Source organism: Pristis pectinata, chromosome 8 (assembly GCF_009764475.1).
Source record: "Pristis pectinata isolate sPriPec2 chromosome 8, sPriPec2.1.pri, whole genome shotgun sequence".
Classification (NCBI taxonomy): Eukaryota; Metazoa; Chordata; class Chondrichthyes; order Rhinopristiformes; family Pristidae; genus Pristis; species Pristis pectinata.
In genome coordinates, this window is record NC_067412.1 from 15231797 (window position 1) to 15253464 (window position 21668).

General features: G+C 38.6%; 1 protein-coding gene across 3 annotated transcripts in view; it reads right to left on the reverse strand.

Annotated features, from left to right (window-relative positions):
• cramp1 (cramped chromatin regulator homolog 1) overlaps positions 1–9635 on the reverse strand; it is a 60595-nt gene extending 50960 nt beyond the window's left edge. Inside the window, exons 1-2 of one of the 3 annotated variants that reach the window (XM_052022063.1) lie at positions 9300–9635; positions 6391–6668 (exon numbers count right to left, since the gene is read on the reverse strand). In XM_052022063.1, the coding sequence (XP_051878023.1) occupies positions 6391–6668; positions 9300–9331 (310 nt within the window). In that variant the 5' untranslated portion in view covers positions 9332–9635. Of the gene's footprint in view, positions 1–6390; positions 6669–7077; positions 7334–7356; positions 7408–9299 lie in introns of those variants that run through there. The other 2 variants (XM_052022064.1, XM_052022062.1) reach the window with 2 other exon arrangements.
• Positions 9636–21668: the final 12033 nt, after the last annotated feature.

A 21668-nucleotide genomic window follows, 5' to 3' on the forward strand; every position in this document is an offset into this window, starting at 1 on the left:
ATTTCCAACACTGAGTTTATTTCAGATCTCTAGTATTTGCAATGTTTTGCATTTGTTATAATAATAATAATAATAATAATAATAATAATAATAAAAAAGAGCTTTGGAACCACAAGTCACAGGCAGAGCAATTAATCAGTTAGTTTGCAAGACTGTCAAAAAGTATCCCAAGTCCATGAAGATAATATTTTAAACCTAATATATTAAACCTGATAATATATATATAAAACTGTCAATCATGATCACTATATAAAGCATATGTAACCAACAAAATACATATGTATATAACTGAATAAGACTACTTAGATATCTGAAGCTATCAAAAGATTATCTCTTCTGCATTTCAAACCTTTAACGGATTTAGAAAAATATACTGTCTTTAATATCAGACAGGACATATATTCTAGCTCAAAAAAAAATCAGTTTCATTACTTTGAAAATTACAACTGATTGCTTGTGTGATAACTATGTACAGTATAGCTATAAATCCTTTAATACAACAGAAATCCAGTATCAACACTGCAGGATCATATATTCAGCACACTTTGTTAGATCTCATTTCAAACATCAAACACACTCATTAGCAATTGAATGCACTGAATGTAGCAGTTTGTTACCTATTCCTCAATTGACATTTTCACATACAGGTTTTAAAATTGGACATTATTGAAACCAGTAAAGCAAATTCAAAAGCAGGAAAATGGAGATTACGTTGACTATTATTTTGCTGAATTGTAACAGGAAAACTGGTATGATAAAGGTGCAACCTGTAGCAACATTTTAGTACAGGATGACTTTTTCAGTCAAAATTCAGAATGATGATTATTGAAAAATTATATTTCTAAATTCACTTAGGTGGTACAATGATTAGCGTAATTCTTTGAAACATGGCTTTGAATTCGAGTTTAGATGATGAAACGAAAGCTTCCCCCTCTCTCATAGCTGTTAAGAACCCAAGTAAAATTATTATGAGTAGTCCCAGTTCAGTTCCCAAGAACATAAATCTACTGTACAAAAGTGCTTCCAGATAGTACAATGGGACTCTCACCAAGGGAAGCTATAAGCATAGCCAGTGGCAGGAAGCAGAGAAATTCACACTTGGCCAGAGTAAAGTGCTCTTTTAGAGATTAAAATAGATTACTCAAACATGTTAGAAGCTTATTCCATTTTATCCTTTGCTATACCTTAGCCAGGAGCATCTGATGTGAAGATAATGCTATGCAGCACCAACACAATTTAGTAAGCAATATTATTTGGATTCAAATTTAACTGCAATAAAATTACATTCTACTGCCTTTCAGGATGCTACCATGTGGACCCTTACTTAAAGCTGAGCAGTTTTGAACTGATAAAAGCCTCTGAAATTAAGGACTGAATGCAATGTATAAAAAACTGTAACAGTAGTAGTGCTGAGCACAAAATAAATGTGCCGTTATCCTGCATCAACTTTTTATACATCTAAGGTGTAATTTCCTACAATATTCCTGAAAATAATCTGATTCTGATACACAGCCAATTATGTACTCCCTCATGAATTCACATACAATTTACAAACATGGGTATCCCTGCCATGCTCTTCCGTTAGAAATCATCTGATACTAATAAGCAATGTCCTTCATTATTATTGTGAAACAAAATTAGTTAAAAGGATTACCAACTTTTATATCCAAATTGCTCACTTTTATTACAATTAGTATGTAGGTGGTAGCAACAAAACCCATTGTTCTTAAAAGACCTAGCATCAGAGATAAACAATAATTTTCTTTTAACAAAGAAAATAATAAAATTGTCAAATAATTTGAATTAAGGAATGTAAATTACAATGCAGTGTGAATTTAATGATTATGGAATGCAAAAGGAATTTTGAATTCATTTCCCAAGGAAAGACAACTTTGTAAGCTACTGAGGTTCATGTATGAAACTGTCCACCAATGGCTTTCACTTCAAATTGAATTAAGTTTAAGTGGTTACAGCTGCCAAGAAATAAAGCCAATAGCAACTGAAGCAAATAAAAGAACAGATTTCAGGTTTGTCCACACCTACAAATTTCAGTTACACATTAGTGCAGTGGTTAGCGTAACGCTACTACAGCACCAGTGACCCGGGTTCAATTCCCACTGCTGTCTGTAAGGAGTTTGTACGTTCTCCCTGTGTCTGTGTGGGTTTCCTCCGGGTGCTCCAGTTTCCTCCCACATTCCAAAGACGTACAGGTTGGGAGATGTGGGCATGCTATGTTGGTGCCGGAAAAGTGGCGACACTTGCGGGCTGCCCCCAGCACATTCTCAGTAACGCAAAAAGACACATTTCACTGTGTTTCGATGTACATGTGACTAATAAATAAATATCCATCTATCAATAAAATTTGAAATGACCCTTAACCTGCATAATTGAAACCATTACCGTTTTGTTCTAGTGCAATGACTGTATTACAAAAACTTACAGTAAATACTTCAGCATGTCATATATTGCAAGGGTAGAGCCATTAAAATATGAACAGATGAGTGGATGCTTGCTGAAATGTTTAAATGGGACAATAAAGTGTACTTTAGCGGTCCACTTAAGTATGCAAGTGTTTGCATATATTAATTTGACTTCACTGGTCAATTAAATGAGGGTAATCCACTAATAAAATTAAGACTCCAGGGATAAGAAGAGTTGCCAAAAAACTGGAATTGTCACAGCAGCTTAATATATAGCCTACATCAAAGATTCAGAGTATTTTTAATGAACTAGAAACATAAGGGAGAACTAAGATTAGAATTTAAAAAATTAAATGGGCTGGAAGTGCAAAGGGCTCTGATTACGAACGCCCATACATACAAACGAGCTCTCATGGTTTTATTAGATTTAAAAGCCTGATGTATGTACATACAGTTTTTCCTATCAATAGCAGAACTACTTTTCTCTCTCTCTCCACTTTTCATAATTGTTCTTTCCTATCAGTCTTATGGGCTTTTGATGCCACTCATTACAATACTGTGGAGGTACGGTTAACATATCAAATGATTTTGGTGTATTTTTTGACTTGTGGACAAAAATTGACTTGTGGACATCTGTAAAAATGGAAGGCGTTTGTTATCCAGGGACGGCATATACAAGTGCACAAGCACAAGAACAGCCATAAGGACAACTTATTTTTGTTCTAGAATTCAAAAGCTGAGATGTAATGCTAAATTTGTACAAAGTGTAATTAGACCCCAACTATTGCGTGTATTGTAATTTTCATGATACAAAAATGACATATAAAGAATTTAGCAGAATTAAGGAATGACCGAGGGCCAGGTTTTGTTTCCCTTTGAAAGAGAAGACTGAATAAGAGGTCTTTAGCATCGTGGAGGCATTTGACAGTGTGAATGCTGCTTCCACTTGTCAGTGAGTCCAAAATATGTTGTTGTATATTATGGACCTGAATAAAAGAACATGAGGATAACCAGTAACAGGTCAAATAAAGGATTCAGGAATTTCTTTGCAGTTACTAGGATCTCACTACCACTGGAACTGCTTGAAACAGATAATATCTGTGTACTGGCATGGAGACAGGATACAGATATGAGAAAGAAGGAATAGAGGGATACTGGTGCAGAGTGGGAAAAGATAGTAACAACCACAGGTTTGTGTAGTGCATAAACAATGGCTTGGGTGAGATGGGCTCAATGTCCAGTACCTCTGGTGTTGATTCCATGTAAATATCCACTAATAATTGATTGTAAGGTGTCACAGGTGTCATCTAACTACACCGAATACAAGAAATAGCTCTGAAGGCCAAAATACCAACCCTCATTGAAATTCTATCATTTCTCAGAGGATGAATGGTTGACTTCTTAAGACAACCTGCTTGATTTAGTTTGTTATAAGCAACAATTTTTTTTCTTTCTAATTTATCCCACAATAACCAAACACAAAAAACTTTCAAAAATGTGACCTCGAAATTTTGACAATACAGAATTTAGTCCCAAGAAATGAATGTAGTTAAACCAAAGGCTTTCAGATCAAAGAAACAAGCAACTAATTTCTGAATGCTACAGTATGGGAATAAATTGGCCAATAAACTTTCTATTTCCAATCACACACGTTCTCTTCATGATCCAATCAAATTTATATTTCCCTAAACTTACTAGTTTAGATGGGCTTACACCATGATGTGAATGACACAGAATAATTGAATTTGAGCAAACAACTGCCAAGCAGTAATTTATTAATGTTACATAATTATTGTGAATTTGAGTAAGATTCACAAAGAAAGAAAAAAAAAGAAAGGAAAGAACAAGCAGTTTCAATTCAAGAGCATGGAAGTTAATCTTAACCTAATCAAAAGGGTTCCCTTTATCATACACGCTCCAAGATGGGATCCTGTCATCAGGATAAAAAACATTCTGTTTTCATATTTTGCTAGCAGTTGTCTGAAAATATATATTTTTAAAATCTTTCATGTTCAGCATTTACATCCTCACCACATTCTCCACTTTGGATTTTCATTAGGTTTGTTAATATTCACTAGGGTTAGAGAAGGATCCAGTACATTAATCTAAAACACCATGAAGGTGGTAAACTACAACAAAAATAATGAAACTGCAATCATTTAGGATGTTTCAGTGCTCAAACTCCAATGTCTGAAGACAAAGCACCATCTAATGTGATCAGAGCAAATAAACACCGCAGGTGCTATAAATCCAAAAAATGGAAAAAACTGGGTACACTCAGCAGGTCAAGCAGCATCAGTGGGGAAAGAAGCAGGATTGACATTTCAGGTCTGGAATCTTTATCAGAAGCGAGAAGACAAAGCATAGTTAAAACTGTAGAAAGGGAAAAAGGAGGGAAGAACAAAGAATGCCTGTACGAGTACAGAGCAATATTTTCAAGGTGCAATGACTTTAAAAAGACAACTGTTAGAGACAGAAAAGAGAAATGGAATGAACTGAAATGGAAAGTACTGCCACATCTGGAGAAAGAGATAGAAAAAAGGTTATTTGAAATTGTTAAATTCAATATTGTCCCCATGGATATAACATAGCCAGAAAAAGAGCGCTGCCCCTTGATCTTACATTGGGCGTCGTTGGAGCAACACAAGAGGCTGAAGACAGAGAAGTCAGAGTGGGAACAGGAGAGAGAATTAAAGGGACAGGGAACTGGAAGCTCAGTGTCACCTTTCTGAACTGAACAGAATTGTTCTGCAAAGTGAACACCTAACCTGCTTTGGGTTTCTCCAAAATAGAGGAGATCACATTGTAAACACTGAATGCAAACATTTAAAAGACTGCTCTATGGTCATATGTACATTACACTTATCTACTCTTCAGCTAAACATCCAATATTGTCATGAGTGAGATCAGACTGCTACATTTAAATTATACTGCAATTTGAGAACCAAAATCAAATTCTCTCAAACCAAATAACCTTAGGTTAAAACTTTAAATCAAAAGGGAATGGAAATCAGATTAATGAATTACATCTGAATAATGTAATTGTCCACTTTACAGGAGGCCATTACGGACAATTTAACAGATGGCTGACAGAGGAATGAGTTGTTTAAATCCTTACGGTTTACTCACAGTCATTTGTTATTTATCCTACACTGCATAATCAATTTATTTTTCTATTAACAAGTTAACTGACCAGATTCATTGTCAGCATGCCAAGGGTGGTAAAAATGTCTGGACTAGATGAAAGTGTAGATTAGTATTACAATGAACAACAGTTCTCTTAAATAGTCAATGTACATTTTCCTGTGTTTTATTAAGGGCAATAACACTGATTTGTCAGCTATGGCCAACGATAGAGCATGCACTTCTGGACTGCACCTACAAAAGACAATGCACTGAGCAGAGTTAGCATATGAGAAGTGCACCATTTACAAAAAAAGTCAAATTAAAATTACAATAACTGATAAAGTTTTGAATCGTACAATGGTGTTTTAAAACTAGCTAAATATATTATTTGAAAAACTATATGCCAAATCTACTTTCCCTAATTCAAGTTCTTGTTCACATGATAACAGCAACTGCTCTGCAGTTTGACTCGGAGTTATATGCTGAGAAATACTCCCACAGTACATCAAATGTAAAGTTAATTTGTTTATGAAAATCTTGGGAATTGAAGTACTTATACCAGCAATAAAGAATATAGCTGCTCCAGTGAAGAGGATTAAATGTTATTCCTTAAGTGACTTCCAGTAAACAGTGAACTAAGAGTAGTTGTAATAATTGCAGGTCACATACAGAGTAATGCATCAATTTATAGCCAAAACTTTTTTAAAGGAAACTTTGTAATAACCACTTTCTCCATAAAGAATGGAAGTTTGCTGAAATAGTAATGAAAAACCCATTTCACCCTTGTAGGAGTGCAATGTGTCTGATGCCATCAAACCTTAAATGGTAAGAACCATCATTTTACCTTTTCCCTTATTGTTCTGGAAGCTGCTGGATCCATGAGAAGCAGCAGGATCTTTCCTTAACCTCTTGTTGGGAGGCCTCACACTGGATCTTAAGAAATGATGCTGATCTGGGCTGGTGGCAGCTGCTGAAGTATCTTCTCTCTTTGTGCTGTGTTGAGATCTGCAGCCTCCTTCTTCACTCTCCCCATCTCCTTCAGCACTCTCCTCTTCTCCAGATCTTTTACACACTCTTCTCAGCCCTTCATCGCTGTTCACCTCCGCACATTTCGCCGTCATTCTGAAGAACACAAAACAAGGCAAAATTCAGTAAAATACATATTTAAAAGCTTTTTTATTTCCATATTTCTAAAGCCTCACAACTTGCAACTGTAAACATTTTTTCCAACATGGCCGCCGTTGTTTTTCTCCTGATCCCCGATCGCTGTCCCGCAATCACCCGCTGAAAATTTTGTTCTCCTCCTCCAGGTTGGGGTTCTGAAGCTGGGTCCCTGACCCAGCCGGAGGGGGAAAGGGGTTTTCTTCGACTCTTGAAGGTGTTCGTGTTGAGGGAACCGCAGTTTCTCGCAGCGTTAACGTCTTCCTCCTTCCCCTTGAGCTTCACTCCAAACCCGCGACATGTCGGCCGGGAGCAGCTGAAACCTCCACACACTCGGCCGGAATAAAGCGCCTATCCCTCCTGTTCCTACCCATTCTGGCGGTCCTCGGCAGCCGAAACTGTCTTCTTCCTCCTCACCATGGGCACGGCCTGTTGGTGAAGGGTCTCAGCGGCCAAAGGTTCATATTTCCAGCTTCAGAAAGTGGCTGCTCTCTTTCCCCCACTCTCCTTTCCTCAGGCTCCAACTCCCTTCGCCACAAGGAAATTACAAACACACCCACACACAGAAATATACCCCGCAACCCCCAATTTCATGCCATCCACCCGCCAGCAGAACCGAACAGACACGCTGCTCCCCTCTTTCCAGCACCTCAGCAGCTTTTAATCCAAAACACAAATGTCACCAACTCCACTCTCACTCCTCTCCCTCTCTGAACTTTGCTCGCTACGTCACCACAGCTGTTCCCCAAACTTCAGCACAAAGTGCCTCGGATAGAAACGCATCATCATCACCAACATCAAACCAAAATATGTATTTTTTTAATCTAAGAAGGTATATTCTGTGGGAGTTTATTAAAACATATTAATAAAAAATAAAATCTACCTAGCAAAACAAACAGAAGTTGCCTCTCAACGTTACTCACGTCGATTGGTCTCAAACCTCTCCCATGTTGTTTGAAATCTGATTAGAAAATGTAATTCTTCTTAATACCTTATGCCTTATACATTAGTTTGTTTTGTATTTTTTTAAAAGAACTAACTTTTTTTTATTTGTAACTGGCAAAGATTGATAAGTGATCCACTAGACTTTTTCTGCAATTCAATGTAAGCATTTTTGGTATGCAAGATGAAAGGATAACTCCATTAAACAAACAAAAAATGCAATTATATTAAGAAAAACATAATGCCAATGTAATAGCATACTTCCACCTTGCAGATTAACATGTCCACAAAAGTTATATTTCATGCTTAACATTCATGCTTATCAAAACTGGAAATGTTGGTCTTTAATAAAGTAAGCAGTGCTCTACAGGTGCAAAGATGATTCAAAAAAGGACTTTATCAAGCAGAAGTAGTTAGTTAAATTCTGCAGGATAGTATTTGCTGGAATGGACAAAGTATTTATCTTATTTAATCAAAACTATAATGAAATTGATGGCCAACTTTTAGTTTATCTGTGAATAATGCTGATTTAAAAGGTTAAATACAGACATTATATCCTCTACAAAACAATTTACCACTTCTGCCGCAAAATATTGAATTAAAGTTATTTGTAAATTCCACTTGGATTACGTAACTCATGTTCCAGTTGAATTATTGTAATGCACTACAAATATGAGCATCTTATTATAGCAAAAGTATTTGCCCTCATGTTATAAACTTCAGTGCACATTAGAGTCTATAAGTGATAAAGAAATCATATTTAAATAATAGATTGCATCTTTTCTTAATAATTATTGCTCCAAAGTCCAACAGCATGAAATGGCCATTAAAGGATCTACTATTAAATCATTCCTGGTATATTGCAATTTGCTCTAAAAATTCACCGAGAGTGCAAAAGAAAATTGAAATATTCTACCAAAGTAAAACTGATCTTGCGTAAGAACTATGTTTGAAAAGTCTCTCCAATGAAATACCCAAAACACATAATATTCTGATGCATAGACAAGTTTTCTTTCCAACCTAGCAAAAACATTGTGTGACATTCAGTGTCAACACCATTTCTCCCAACTGACATGATCATGCTAGCTCTAACTTGAGCAACCAAGCAGTTCAGGCTACCAAATGTTTCTGAGCCCTGACAATCCTTTTGCATTGACTCCAGTGGTGTGTAAGGTGCTCACATTCCGTTTAAAGTAACACATCTTTACCAAACAAGCTAAAAATTCCATGCTATTCAGAAAACACATCCTATCTTCCAGGCTCAAATTCCTGACATTTTGATTTTTTATTAACTAAGCAAATACAAGATACATGGCAGCACACAACTCACCACAGGCATACTTGAAGAGATAATAAAACTTAGTAATCACTCCAGTTATTAGTTATATTAGCTAAAATCGAGTGATATTTACATTATTTATAAAACAAAGATGCCAAATGTCAACAATACTTAAGACAGAAAACTTGTTTCAATGTCATATTAATACACAAACAAGGATTGCGGTCGCTTACACTCTCGCCACTGTAACATACAAAAGCAGGTCTTGGTGCTGTAATTCAGTAAGTATAAGTGTACCTTCCCCCATGATCAGCTATTTTTGAGACCAGTTTAGATTTACATTGTCCTGATTAGATATAAATTATACCTACACGCACAAATCGGGCAGCGAGATCCACGGCATCAACACGCCTCAGAGTTAATGTTATGGGCTCCAGTAGCCAGCTTGGTCCTGGTTACCTTGCTGGGACGCGTTCGTACTGCTGCCGAGAGGGCAAGAGGAGAGAGGGGACGCCGTTCCCAGGGAAGCTGCCGGTTTCCTGGGCCCAGTGGGCCACGCCGCTCTGCCGTAGAGCGGTCGGCCTGCCTTTCTTCCCCTCTCCCCTCGCCAGCAACACAATCCGGGTTGCTCACGCTTAGGGCCAACACCGCGACCTCTGGTTCTGCCGCCGCAAAGGCACCCCTCTCCCCCTCACATCCTCCACACATCCATTCGCAGCCGCAATCACTTGGCGCCCAACGCTCACGTCGCTGGACCCACTCACCATTGGAGCACCGAGCACACGTGATGTCAACAGCGTCGGGGCAACGGGTGACGGGCAACGGATCCCACCAATCGTAACTTGAACCCGCCCACCCGTGCGTGGCGGTGTGTTTTCACGGTGCGTTATTTCCGGGTGGCAAGGTCATGATCACTGATGAACAGGTGCATCAGCCAATCAAAGCTCAAGAATCCGCCCATTAAGGATTAAAGAACAGACAAAGTTCAGTGACCTGGGGCAGGAGGGGTGAGGAGCTCCTCCAGCTGATCAATGAAGGTAGTTCTGTCAGGAACATTTGTTTTAGACTGGTCGCAATTTCAGGAATACTGCTTTTAACGAAGGTTGGGTAAAGTGATTTCATTGTCGCTTTTATGTGTAAGGTTACAAAAGTTTCCATTCAAGATGAATTTAATGAAACATATTTGTTTTTATCTGTAATTGCAGACAGGGCAAATAAAGTTATTGTGGTAAATTGTAAAGCTTAATGTTGATATTTTTCTGTGGTATTAAAAGTAAAGGAGAAAAAAAACACCCTGACTAAATTTTTCCAAAATCTCCTGGCCATCAGAATGGTCCCAGAGGAATGGAGTGTAGTGGAAGGAGGAATAAACTGAGTAATTATAAGAAGTTACTTTAACTTTTATACCAGGCAAAGTATTGGAATCAATTTAAAAACTAAACTAAACCATCACTTAGAGGAGCACTGATTAATCAAGAGTAGTTTGTATAGATTTGTTATAGGACTATCCTGATTGACCCTTCTTGGTACCTCTTCAAAAAATGGCGGTAGTACATTTGAGAGAATCTACATGGATTTTAGCAAGACTCTTGATAATATGTCACATGGTAGGCTTGGCAAAAATATAAACTCCCTTGGGATCTAAGAAACTGGTAAGTTGGATCCAAAACTGCATCAGTGCAGGAAACAAAAGATAATGGTTGATGGGTGTTCTTGTGATTGAAAGCTGTTAACTTTGGAATTCCACAGAGCTTAAGATACTTGCTTCCTTTTCAGTAATTATATAATAGTAATTGAGATAAAAGCAGGAGGCATGATAAAGTTGTATGTTTCACAGTGAAGAGGACTGTAGGAATTGGTCCAAAAGCTAAACCCATAGGATCCAGGCAACTGGCAAACTGGATCTGAAATTGGTTTATTAAGAGGGAGCCAGTGGTGGTCAAGGCTATAGAACAATATTGATGAGTTGGTCTTGATGCAGGATTTTCACAACATCAACAATTCCTTTCCTCCCACGGATGCTGCTTGACCTGATAAGTTGGTAAGATGGGCAGGTGGAATTTAATACTGAAAAATGTGAGGTGATAAGTTTTGGTTAGGATATACACAGACACTAACAAGTAAGATCTTAGGAAGTACTGAGGGCCCTTGGTGTACATGTCCAAGGATTCCTGAAGGCAGCAGCATATAATTAGGAAGGCATGTGGGATACCTGCCTTCATTAGCTGGAGCATAGAATACAAGAGCAAGGAGGTTATGGTACAAATATATAAACCATTAGTTAGGGCACAGCTGGAGTGGTTGTTGCACTCTGGGAAGGAAGTGATTGTACTGGAGAGAGTAATGAGATTAACCAGGATGATGCCTGTGATACCTTTCAGTTATGAGTTGAGACTGAATGGACTTTATTTTCCCTGAAGTGGAAAAGACTGTAGGGGGACCTGATTTGATGTATACAAAATTATGAGGGGCATAGATATGGCAGGTAGAGGGAAACCTTTCCCTTTTAGCAGGGTTGTCTATAACCAGAAGGCATAGATTAAAGGTAAGGTGTAGAAAATTCAGACGGGATTCTTTTAACCTGGGGAGGTGGTTGAAAACTGGAATGCACTACGTGAAGGGGTGGTGGAGGCAGGTACTCTCACACTATTAAATAAATATTTAGATGAAACACCATAGCATGGAAGGGTATTGGTTGAGTTCTGGAAAATAGGATTAACGTAGATAAGTACTAATGCTTGACAAGGACACAATGGGCTGAAGAATTCCACAACCAAGAAACAAGCCCTATACTGTATACAATTCCAGTTGGACTGCAGTTTGAGAACAGCATACCCTTCTGATCAACAAATTACAAGGAAGCAGTAATCACAGTGGAAAGGGGATTTACAAAGATGTTGCTAGGAAAGGAAGAAAGATTAACAATGAGTAGCTATTAGGTTGCCTTTCTTTCAAACAGAAGAGGCTATAGGGTGACTTAATTGAGGTGTGTAACACTCTTAATAGGCCTGAATAAAGTAAATGGGAAGGGCATACTACCTTTATGACAGTGCAAAAACCAGAGGGCATAAATTAAAATAAGTGGTAGACGTGGAAAGATTTTTCACATTTAATGAGTAGTTTGGGTCCAGAACTCACTGCTTGAAATGATGTTAGAGGCAGAACCTCATTTATGATCTGTGTTGTAATGCATTTGTAACTATTCTCTGGGCTGCAACAAAGCAAATATAAAGTTCTAGAGGCAGTCTGTGGAGGACCTTTGAATAAATTGATGCAACTAAGTCAGAGAGGGTGCAAAAAATTCACAAAGACATTGCTTGGAATGGAGGGCTTGAGTTATAAAGAAACATGGATAGTCTGAGTCTGTTTTCCCTGGAGTAAAGGAGGTGACCTGATAAAAGTAGGTAAAATACAGTAAGGGGAGATAACCAGAGTCTGTTTCCCATGGTAGGGATGCATAGAGGGGTATAGGTTTAAAGAGGATCTGAGGGGTAAATTGTTCATACAGTAGTTGGTATCGGGAAGGAGCTACTAGTGGAGGTGGTGGAGGCAGGAGCAGTAAGAATGGGCATCTGGACAGATACTTAAATGAGAGGGCATAGAGGGATATGAAAACTTAATGCAGGCAAGTGGGATTAGTATAGATAGACGTGATTGTTGGCATAGACGAGGTGGGGTGAAGGGCCTGTTTCTATGCTGTACAACTCGACAGCTTTATAACTTATTTCAGGTCTTAACATAAGAAATAGAAGCAGAACTAGGCCATTCAATCTCCTGTGCCTGCTTCACCATTCAATAAAATTGTTGTTGATCTTTTACCTTTGCACCACCTCCCTTCTATAATTCCACATCCCCTGATTCCTTAACATCTAAAAACTTGTTGTCCGTCTTGAATATACTTGGTGACTGAGGCTCCCCAACAGTTGTGTAGAGAATTCTAAAGATGTAGCACCGTCTGGGTGGGGAGAAAGAAATTCCCTTCATCTATCCTGAGTAATTGACCCCAGTTCTTGACATTCACACAATGCCTACCTTGTCAAGTCCCATTAGAATTTTATGTTTCAATGAGGTTGCCTTTTAAACTTTCACTTCTGCATTTTGGATTTCTTCTGCCTTGTTCTTGCTCTTTCACTTAATCCCCCTAAAGCCCCTCTGCATCCTTCTCGCACCCCACACTGCCATCTAGGTTTGAATCATTACAAACATAGATATATTGCCCTCAATTTCCCCTCATCAAATCATTGATGCAGATTGTGAGCAGCGGAGGCCCCAGCACCGATCCCTACACCATCGCACTAGTCACAGCCTTAAAAACCTGTAAGTGACCCATTTGTTTTTTTTCTTGGAGACACAGATTCTACAGATGCTGGAATCTGGAATTTGTATGTTGCATTTGTTCCTACTATCTGTTTTCTGCTCATTAACCAATCCTCAACTCGCACAAGTCTCACCCTTAATACTGCTCATTCTTTTTTTCTTGTGTGACGCAAAGGCTGCCTTAAAGTTCAAATACATAAAATCAACTTTGATGCTTATTTATTCTGCTAGTGACAACAAATTTGTTAAATTTGATTTTTGTTTCATAAATCTATGTTGGCTCTGCCCAATTCTGTTGGAAAATAACATACACTGTTACCATGTCTTTTAATTATAGATTCTAGCATTTTCCCAATTGCTGATGCCAAGCTAACTGGTGTACAGTTCCCTTTTTTTTTGTTTTCTCTCTCCACTCCCTCCTTTCTTAAGTAGCAAAGTTACATTTCTGACCTTCCAATAAGTGGGAATCTGTTTTTTTAAAAAAAAATTTGGAAGGTAAATTCTTTCTCCACGGCCAACTCTTTCAGAACCCTGGGATGCAGAACATCAAGGCCTGGGGATTTGTTACCTTGCAGTCCTGTTACTTTTTCTCCATGCCTATTTTTAAGTAATGCTTAGAACTCATTCGTTCTGTGTCTGTAGTTCTCCTCTATTTCTGCAAGGTTTTCAGAGTCGTCTTCTCTGAGGACAGCCACCAAGTAACTATTGAATTTCTCTGCCATGTCCTTATTTCCCAATATAATTTCTCCTGCCTCAGTTTGTAAGGGATCCACATTAGCTACTCTTTTTCACATTTATCAATATGCACACTCTGCAGCAGACTGCTTGAACATAATAATGTACTAAGAATACATTGATTTCCACTGGCTGTTGCTACCATTCTGTATTTGTTTGGCTTTAAAGTTTCTAAAGTTAATGTGGAATAATGTCAAAGTTGCTAAGGGACTTTTGTCCTAACTTCAAAGGTTCTGCACACTCAATTGCTCCCATACACATTCATTAGTTGTTAGTCTCTTGAAAGTGCTGTCCATAGGCTATAAATTGCCTTTGGGAAGTAATTCTCCTACCTGATCTACAATAAGGAACATTCAATGAGAGCATCATTGCTGTAGTATGCCACCTGCTATAGCCATGGAGCAGAAGAAGAGCAGTTTTTTTGCTGGTGGCTATTTAGGTAGCTGGCCGTGAACCTTTTAAGTACCAAGCTGATTCCAAGTTGTCCTGTAAACATCTGCAGTTTGCTGCACACTGCTACATAAAGGAGGAAAGTGACAGACTTTGTTCCAGAATAACTGACCACAATTCATCCTCTTACCAGAGAGCAGAAGGTGAAGTATTCATGTGGCTTTGCAAGGATAGCAGACTTCCTGCAGTGAAGGGTACTATTGACTTCACATAATACTGAGCATCCTCAACAAACCAAAGGCTAGCTACTGAGTTCAGGAATATTTACTGACAGCGTGGGTGGTGATGCTGGTACAAAGCTCAAGCACGTGTGGGCAGCAAGCATAGAACAAAAGCCATATTGCTTCATGAAATATGATAGAGCTGTCTGTTAGAGTGCCAAAATAATATTCTTGTTGCCTGGGCATTCTCAAAGAGCCCTGCAATGCTCAGTAGAGCTGATCTATAAATTCACTGTGATTTGCTTCACACTCTTCCTACAAAAAGGGGGGGGGGGGGAGAAGAGCGAGAGAGAGATCATTCTGCACCAGCAGGCACTTCTATAGGATCTATTGGAATGTCATTTGCCTGTGGATTTAACTCTGTTTTACCCAAGTCCCTGCAGCATAAGCTGTATGTGATCTTCCTCCCTTACTGAGCAAGTATACATGTACTATCCCTTCCTCCTACCTTGGCTGCAGACTGTTCATGGCTGGTGCCTTATCACATGCAGTACAAAAGAAAGTTTCCATTCCTGTGCAATATTAACACTCATAGTGTGCCGTAGTAAAATGAAGTGTAACTGTTAATTTTTTTTTAAGAAAGCAATTGTTTGGAAGCCTTAAAACAGTAAGTAAAATGGTATCCACTATAGTTTCCCCAACTCTTCACTTAGAATGTTCTTAAATGACAGAGGTGGAAGCAGCATGACTATTTTTGTTTGATTTGCATTGGATAGAACAACAACATGTGCTTAAACAATGCAGCTCTCTAATGAGTCTTGAAAGGCCTGGATAAACCTCAGATTTGCAATGTTAAATAGATTGAGGTACAAATGTACCCAAAACCATTAAAATGGATATTTGCTTGGTTATTTTGGTGGATTAATATTGGAATATATAGACAAATGTTGCACCGTGTATCCTGATTCCTACATACAATTTTTGTTAAAATGAAGTCTTATTGCTGTCTGCTACTAAAATAGTCTTTTCCACAATCTGAAAACCACAAAACTCTACCTCTCCCACTTAGTTTTTTTTCCTCATTCCAATAGCTCAAAATCCTATAGTTGGTATTACCTGATCCCTATTTCTTCATTATTCTTGCATTCCAACCTATTTTTTGTATTGTACTCTTTAAACATAATCATCCACAGAGAAACATGGAAAAGATAGGAGGAGGAGTAGGCCTTTTGGACCTGCTCCACCAATCAATGTGATCATTTACTTCAGTATCCTTTTCCTGATTTCTCTCCATATCCCTTTAGCTTTAAGATGTATATCAACTTCCTTCTTGAATATACTTAATGACCTGGCTTCCACTGCTTTCTTTGTAGATAATTCCATAGGTTTGGCATCCTCTAGGTGGATTTCTCCTAATCTCTATTCTTAATGATATATTCCACATCCTGAGGCTGTGACCCTAGGTTCTGGATTCTCCAGCCATTGGAAAATTCTTACTGTATTTAAGCTGTCTAGTCCTGTTTCAATTGTATAGGTTTCAATGAGATTCTCCCCCACCCCCATTCTTACAAACTCTGGTGAAAGTAGCCTTAATCAACCAATTTCTCCTCTTGTGTCAGTCCTGTCATCCAAGAAATCAGTCTAGTAAACCTTAGTTGCACTCCCTTCATTCTTCCCCTAATAAGAAGAACAAACTACATGCAACTCCAGTTGAGGTGACCACAATCCTGTATAGCTGTAGCAAGATATCCTTGCTCCTATACTCAAATCCTCTTGCAATGAAAGCCAATGTGCAATTTGTCTTCCTAAATGTTTACTGCATCTAAATGCTTGCTTTCACCAACTGGTGTACAAGGACACCCAGGTCTTGTTGCATCTCCCACCTCTCCCAATCTATCTGCATTTAGATGATAGTGTCTGTTTTTAGAACCAAAGTGGATAACATCATTTATCCATATTAAATTGCATTTGTCATTCCTTTGTCTACTCAACCAACTTGTCTAAATCACATTGGAGCCTCCTTGCAGCCTCCTTGCAGTTTGCCTTTCACTCTGCCCTTATCATTGATAGAAATATTATGAATAGCTGGGGCCCAAGCTCTAATCCCTGTAGCATCCCACAAGTCGCTACCTACCTCTGTTTATTCCTACTTTACTTGCTTTTGGCCAACTAATTCTCAATTCATGCCAGTATATTGCCCCAATCGCATGTGCTTTAAACTTTAAAACAAAAAGTCCCACATAAGAGGTTAGTGTTTATCAAAAGCCTAAAGATACCACATCCATTTGTTCTCCCTAATCTGTCCTATTAATTGCTTCCTTAAAAAATCCAACAGATATATTAAAGTTTCCTTGTTTATGAACCCATGCTGACTTTATCCAGCCTTGTATATGACTGTTAATGTATTCCAATTGTTCTATCATCACATCTTTTTTTTGTAAAAGACTTTCTAGCATTTTCCCCACTTTTGTTTATTAGACCAACTGGTCCATGGTTCCTTTTTTTTAAAAAAAAGTTTCACTCTAAACTCTATAAGAAATGTTTCAGTAACTAAAGTGTTTTGGAATATTACCACTGATGCTTCCATTATTTCCAAGTCACTTCCTTTAATACACTTCTTCCAGGAATGCAGACTAGGGTATTTGTTGGCCTTTGATCCCATTAATTTTTCTGGCACTGCTTTCTTATACTGAATTTTCCTTCAGTTCCTCCCCTGCCCCCCACCCCCATCTAGACCCTTGGTACCCTAATTGTGTTTAATTGTTCTGCCATTTCCTTGTTCTCTATTATAATATCCCCCATTTCTTACTGTAAGGGACCTACATTTCTCTTCACTAACTCTTCTCTTATTTATCAAAGGTTTTACAGTCCGATTATGTTCCCTGCAAATTTATTCTGATATTCCACCTTTGTTTCCTCTCTATCTTTTTTAGTTTTTAGAATTTAACAAGAGTACAAAAAAAATTGCTCCCAGTCCTCAAATCCTGCCGCTTTCCCCTCTGTGATCTATACTATCCTTGATTTCCTTTGTAAGTCATAGTTGAATCATCTTTCTTGACTGACTTTTGTGCCAGAAAGAATGAATCATTGTTGTAATTCATGTATAAATTTAAATATTATCCATTGCCTATCCACAATCAACCCAATTAGTAAAGTTCTCCAATCTATTATAGCCAGCTGGAGACACAAGAGACTGCAGAAAGTAGAATCTGGAGCAACAATCTGCTGGAGGAACTCAGCAGCTCGAGCAGCATCCATTGGGGAGATGATGCAGCGTCCCACTGCAGGATCTTGACCAGAAACTGTGACAATTCTTCACCCCCATAGATGCTGCTTGTGCTGCTGATTTCCTCCAGCAGATTGTTTGTTATGGTAGCTAGCTGGTGGCTTATGCATTTGTAGGCTCATACGTTCGATTCTATTGTTTCAATCTCCATTTTAATAAAGAATTCTATAATGACATCGTGACTCTTCTCTAGTGGACCACACACAACAAACTTATTCCTTTGTCATTGCACAATACCCTGTCTTGGATAGCCTGTTCTTTAGTTGGTTCCTCGTAAATTGGTCCTTTTCTTTTTTTAAAAAAAAAGACGTATGCATTCCTGGAATTCCTCATCCACAGTATGATTGCTAATTCAGTTTGTCCAATCTATATGTCGATTAAAGTCATCCATGATTACACTTTACCTTTATTACATATTAGCTTTTGGATGAGAATATAGGTGGCATGATGAGTAAGTTTGGATGACCCCAAAATTGGTGGTGGTGTGGACAGTGAAGAAGGTTCTCTAAGGTTACAACAGGATCAACTGGGAAAGTGGACCAAGGAACAGCAGATGGAATTTAACCCAGACAAGTGCAAAGTGATGCTTTTTTTTGGAAGTTAAACCAGGGCAGGACATGCACAGCGAATGATGTGGCCCTGAGGACTGTTATATAACAGTGTTGGAGGGGTACAAGTACATATCTAGCTGTGCCTTCACTTTCGGTGAACTAAAGTGGTGAAGAAGGCATATGGTACGCTTGTCTTCATCAGATGGAGCAGTGAGTACAAGAATTAGGAGGTTATGTTACAGCTGTACAAGATGTTGGTGAGACCACACCTGGAATATTGTGTACAGTTCTGGTCACTGTACTATAGGAAGGATATAATTAAGCTAGAGAGAACACAGGAAAGGTTCACAAGGATTTTTCCAGGACTGGAAGGCTTGAGTTATAAGGAGAGACTAGACAGACTGAGACTATTTACCCTGGAGCAGGAGGCTGAGGGGTGACTTGTAGAGGTTTATTAATCATGAGGGGTATTGATAAGGTGGCTGGTTGCCACTTTTTTTTCCCCTCAGTGTAGGGGAGTCTAAAACTGGAGGGCATAGGTTTAAGGTCTCATCTCCAAACTCCTAGACCTGGTACTCAAATTGCCCTTTGTATCTTGATCTATGACTTCCTGAACCACAGACCACAATCAGTAAGGGTAGGCAGCAACACCTCCGCCATGATTATCCTCAACGCTGGTGCCCCACAAGGCCATGTCCTCAGCCCCCTATTCTATTCGTGAGTGTTGGAGGAGTAGAAGTACATGTCTCTACTTTCAGGGAACTAAATTGGCCAGATTCTGCTCAAACTCTTATCTCCAAGTTTGCAGATGATACCACCATGGTGGGCTGTATCTCAAATATCAATGAGTCGAAATACAGGAAGGAGCTAGAGAGCCTAGTGACATGGAGCCAATGACAACAACCCTTCCCTCAATGTCAGCAAAACAAAAGAGCTGGTTGTTGACTTCAGGAAGGGGGGTGGTGCAGATGCTCCTGTTTACATCAACGGTGCTGAGGTTGAGAGCTTCAAGTTCCTAGGAGTGAACATCACCGATAGCCTGTCCTGGTCCAAACATTTTGACACCACAGCCAAGAAACCTCACCAGTGCCTCTACTTCCTCAGGAGGCTAAAGAAATTTGCATATCCCCATTGACCAGTTTTTATCCATGCATCATAGTAAGCATCCTATCAGGATGCATCATGGCTTGGTATGGCAACTGCTCTGCCCAAGACTGCAAGAAACTGCACAGAGAGTTGTGGATACAGCTCAGCACATCACGGAAACCAGCCTCCCCTCTACGTCTACACTTCTCGCTGCCTCAGTGAAGCAGCCAGCATAATCAAAGACCCCACCCACCCCAGATGTTCTCTCTTCTCCCTCTCTTTCTTTCCCCACCTCCCCTCTTCTTTCCCCCCCCCCCCCCCCTTCCCATCAGGCAGAATGTACAAAAGCCTGAAATCACAAACCACATAGCTCAAGGACAGCTTCTATCCCACTGTTATAAGACTATTGAATGGTTCCCTAGTACACTAAGATGGACTCTTGACTTCAATCTACATCGTTATGACCTTGCACCTTATTGTCTACCTGCACTGCACTTTCTCTGTAACGGTAACACTTTATTCTGCAGTTTGTTATTGTTTTGCCTTGTACTATCTCAATGCACTGTTGTAATGAATTGATCCTATATGAACAGTATGCAACACAAGTTTTTCACTGTACCTCAGTACATGCGATGATAATAAACCAATTTACTAATTTAAAGGTGAGGGGAAAGATTTAAAGGGGACTTGAGAGACAAGCTTTTCCACACAGATGGTGATGGGTATGTGGAATGAGCTTTCAGAGGAAGTTGCAGAAGCAGGTACAATTACAATGTTTAGAAGGCATTTGGACAGGTACGTGGACAGGAAAAGTTTAGATGGATTAGGGCCAAATGCAGGAAAAATGGGACTAGGTCGGGAAGTCACATTGTTTGGCATGGAAGAGTTCAGCTGAAAGGCCTGTTTCTGTGCTGTATGACTGTATAACATGCATCACCAATTTGTTGTTTAATTCCATCCTCTACATTACCACTACTGTTTAGAAAGTTGTGGACTATTTTGCAAACTTTTATTCTCTTTTGGAAATTTTTTTTTCTATCATGACAAATTATATCTGAATCATCCTCTTAACTTGGTTTTCTACCTGTGTTATTTTAAAAAAGAGTAATACAATGTACATTCAACAAAAGGGATTAGAACTTGTCTATATGCACTCTGATTTCTGACATTAAAATGCTTTGGATCTGGTCGAATGTTTAGCAATTACACCTACGCTGGGTTCAATAGTATTGACACTAACTGTCATAATGATTGATTTCTGCAACATACTGAAAACCTAACTGGGTGAATTGAAAATTAAGGTGTGCAATAAAATAATTGAACATTTGTAGAATGAAATTAAAAATGGTTAAGTTCTTCATTCTCACAATCTGCATCAAACTGTTATTAGTAACCACAGTAGCTTGTTATTTTTGTGTATTTAAGGCTGTGAAATTAGCAAGAATATGTTACTTGTTTTAATTTTTTTCTGCAAAAGACCAAGGAGAATGGTGTTGCAGTTCATCGACTAGGTTGAGAACAGTTAAGATGACGAATCAGAAAGTGTTGAATTACAAGTTTATTTTTAAAAAAGTATAAGCTTGTTAAGATCTGTAGGAGGCAGAAAGGATTAAGGATGATCTTTTGTAACGAAGTGCTGAGAAAGAATGTCAGAATGAGGATCTGTGCATAAAACCTGATTTCAATATTAATTGAAAGAAGGGCAGGCAGTATGTAATATTTCTTGTTTAAGACAACTAAAGCAAGGTCCTGTAGAGGACTAATTATATCAAAACAAAATGACAGGCAAAAAATTCTTTTGAAGGAGGAAAGCGAAGGCCAGAAGTGATGCAGATATGGTCGATCAGGTAATAATCTGCTGCTTGTATCCTGTCCAAGATGTTAGAAGAAATTCACCAAATCAGGTATAATATTTAAATCTTGGACAGCTGTAATTTTATTTATTTGTATTACAATGGCAATATGAATTCCAACACCAGCTTGCCAGGCCTATCATTACTTCATCAGGATTCTGTTAACTATGTATTTCAGGTTGACCTGGAATATCCTGACTGATGTGAGAGGTTGAACTTTCATAGAATACATGGAATCTTGCATAGAGTGCTTTTTAAAAAAAAATTAGTTTTAGAGGGAAATTTAACAACTGAGGTATGG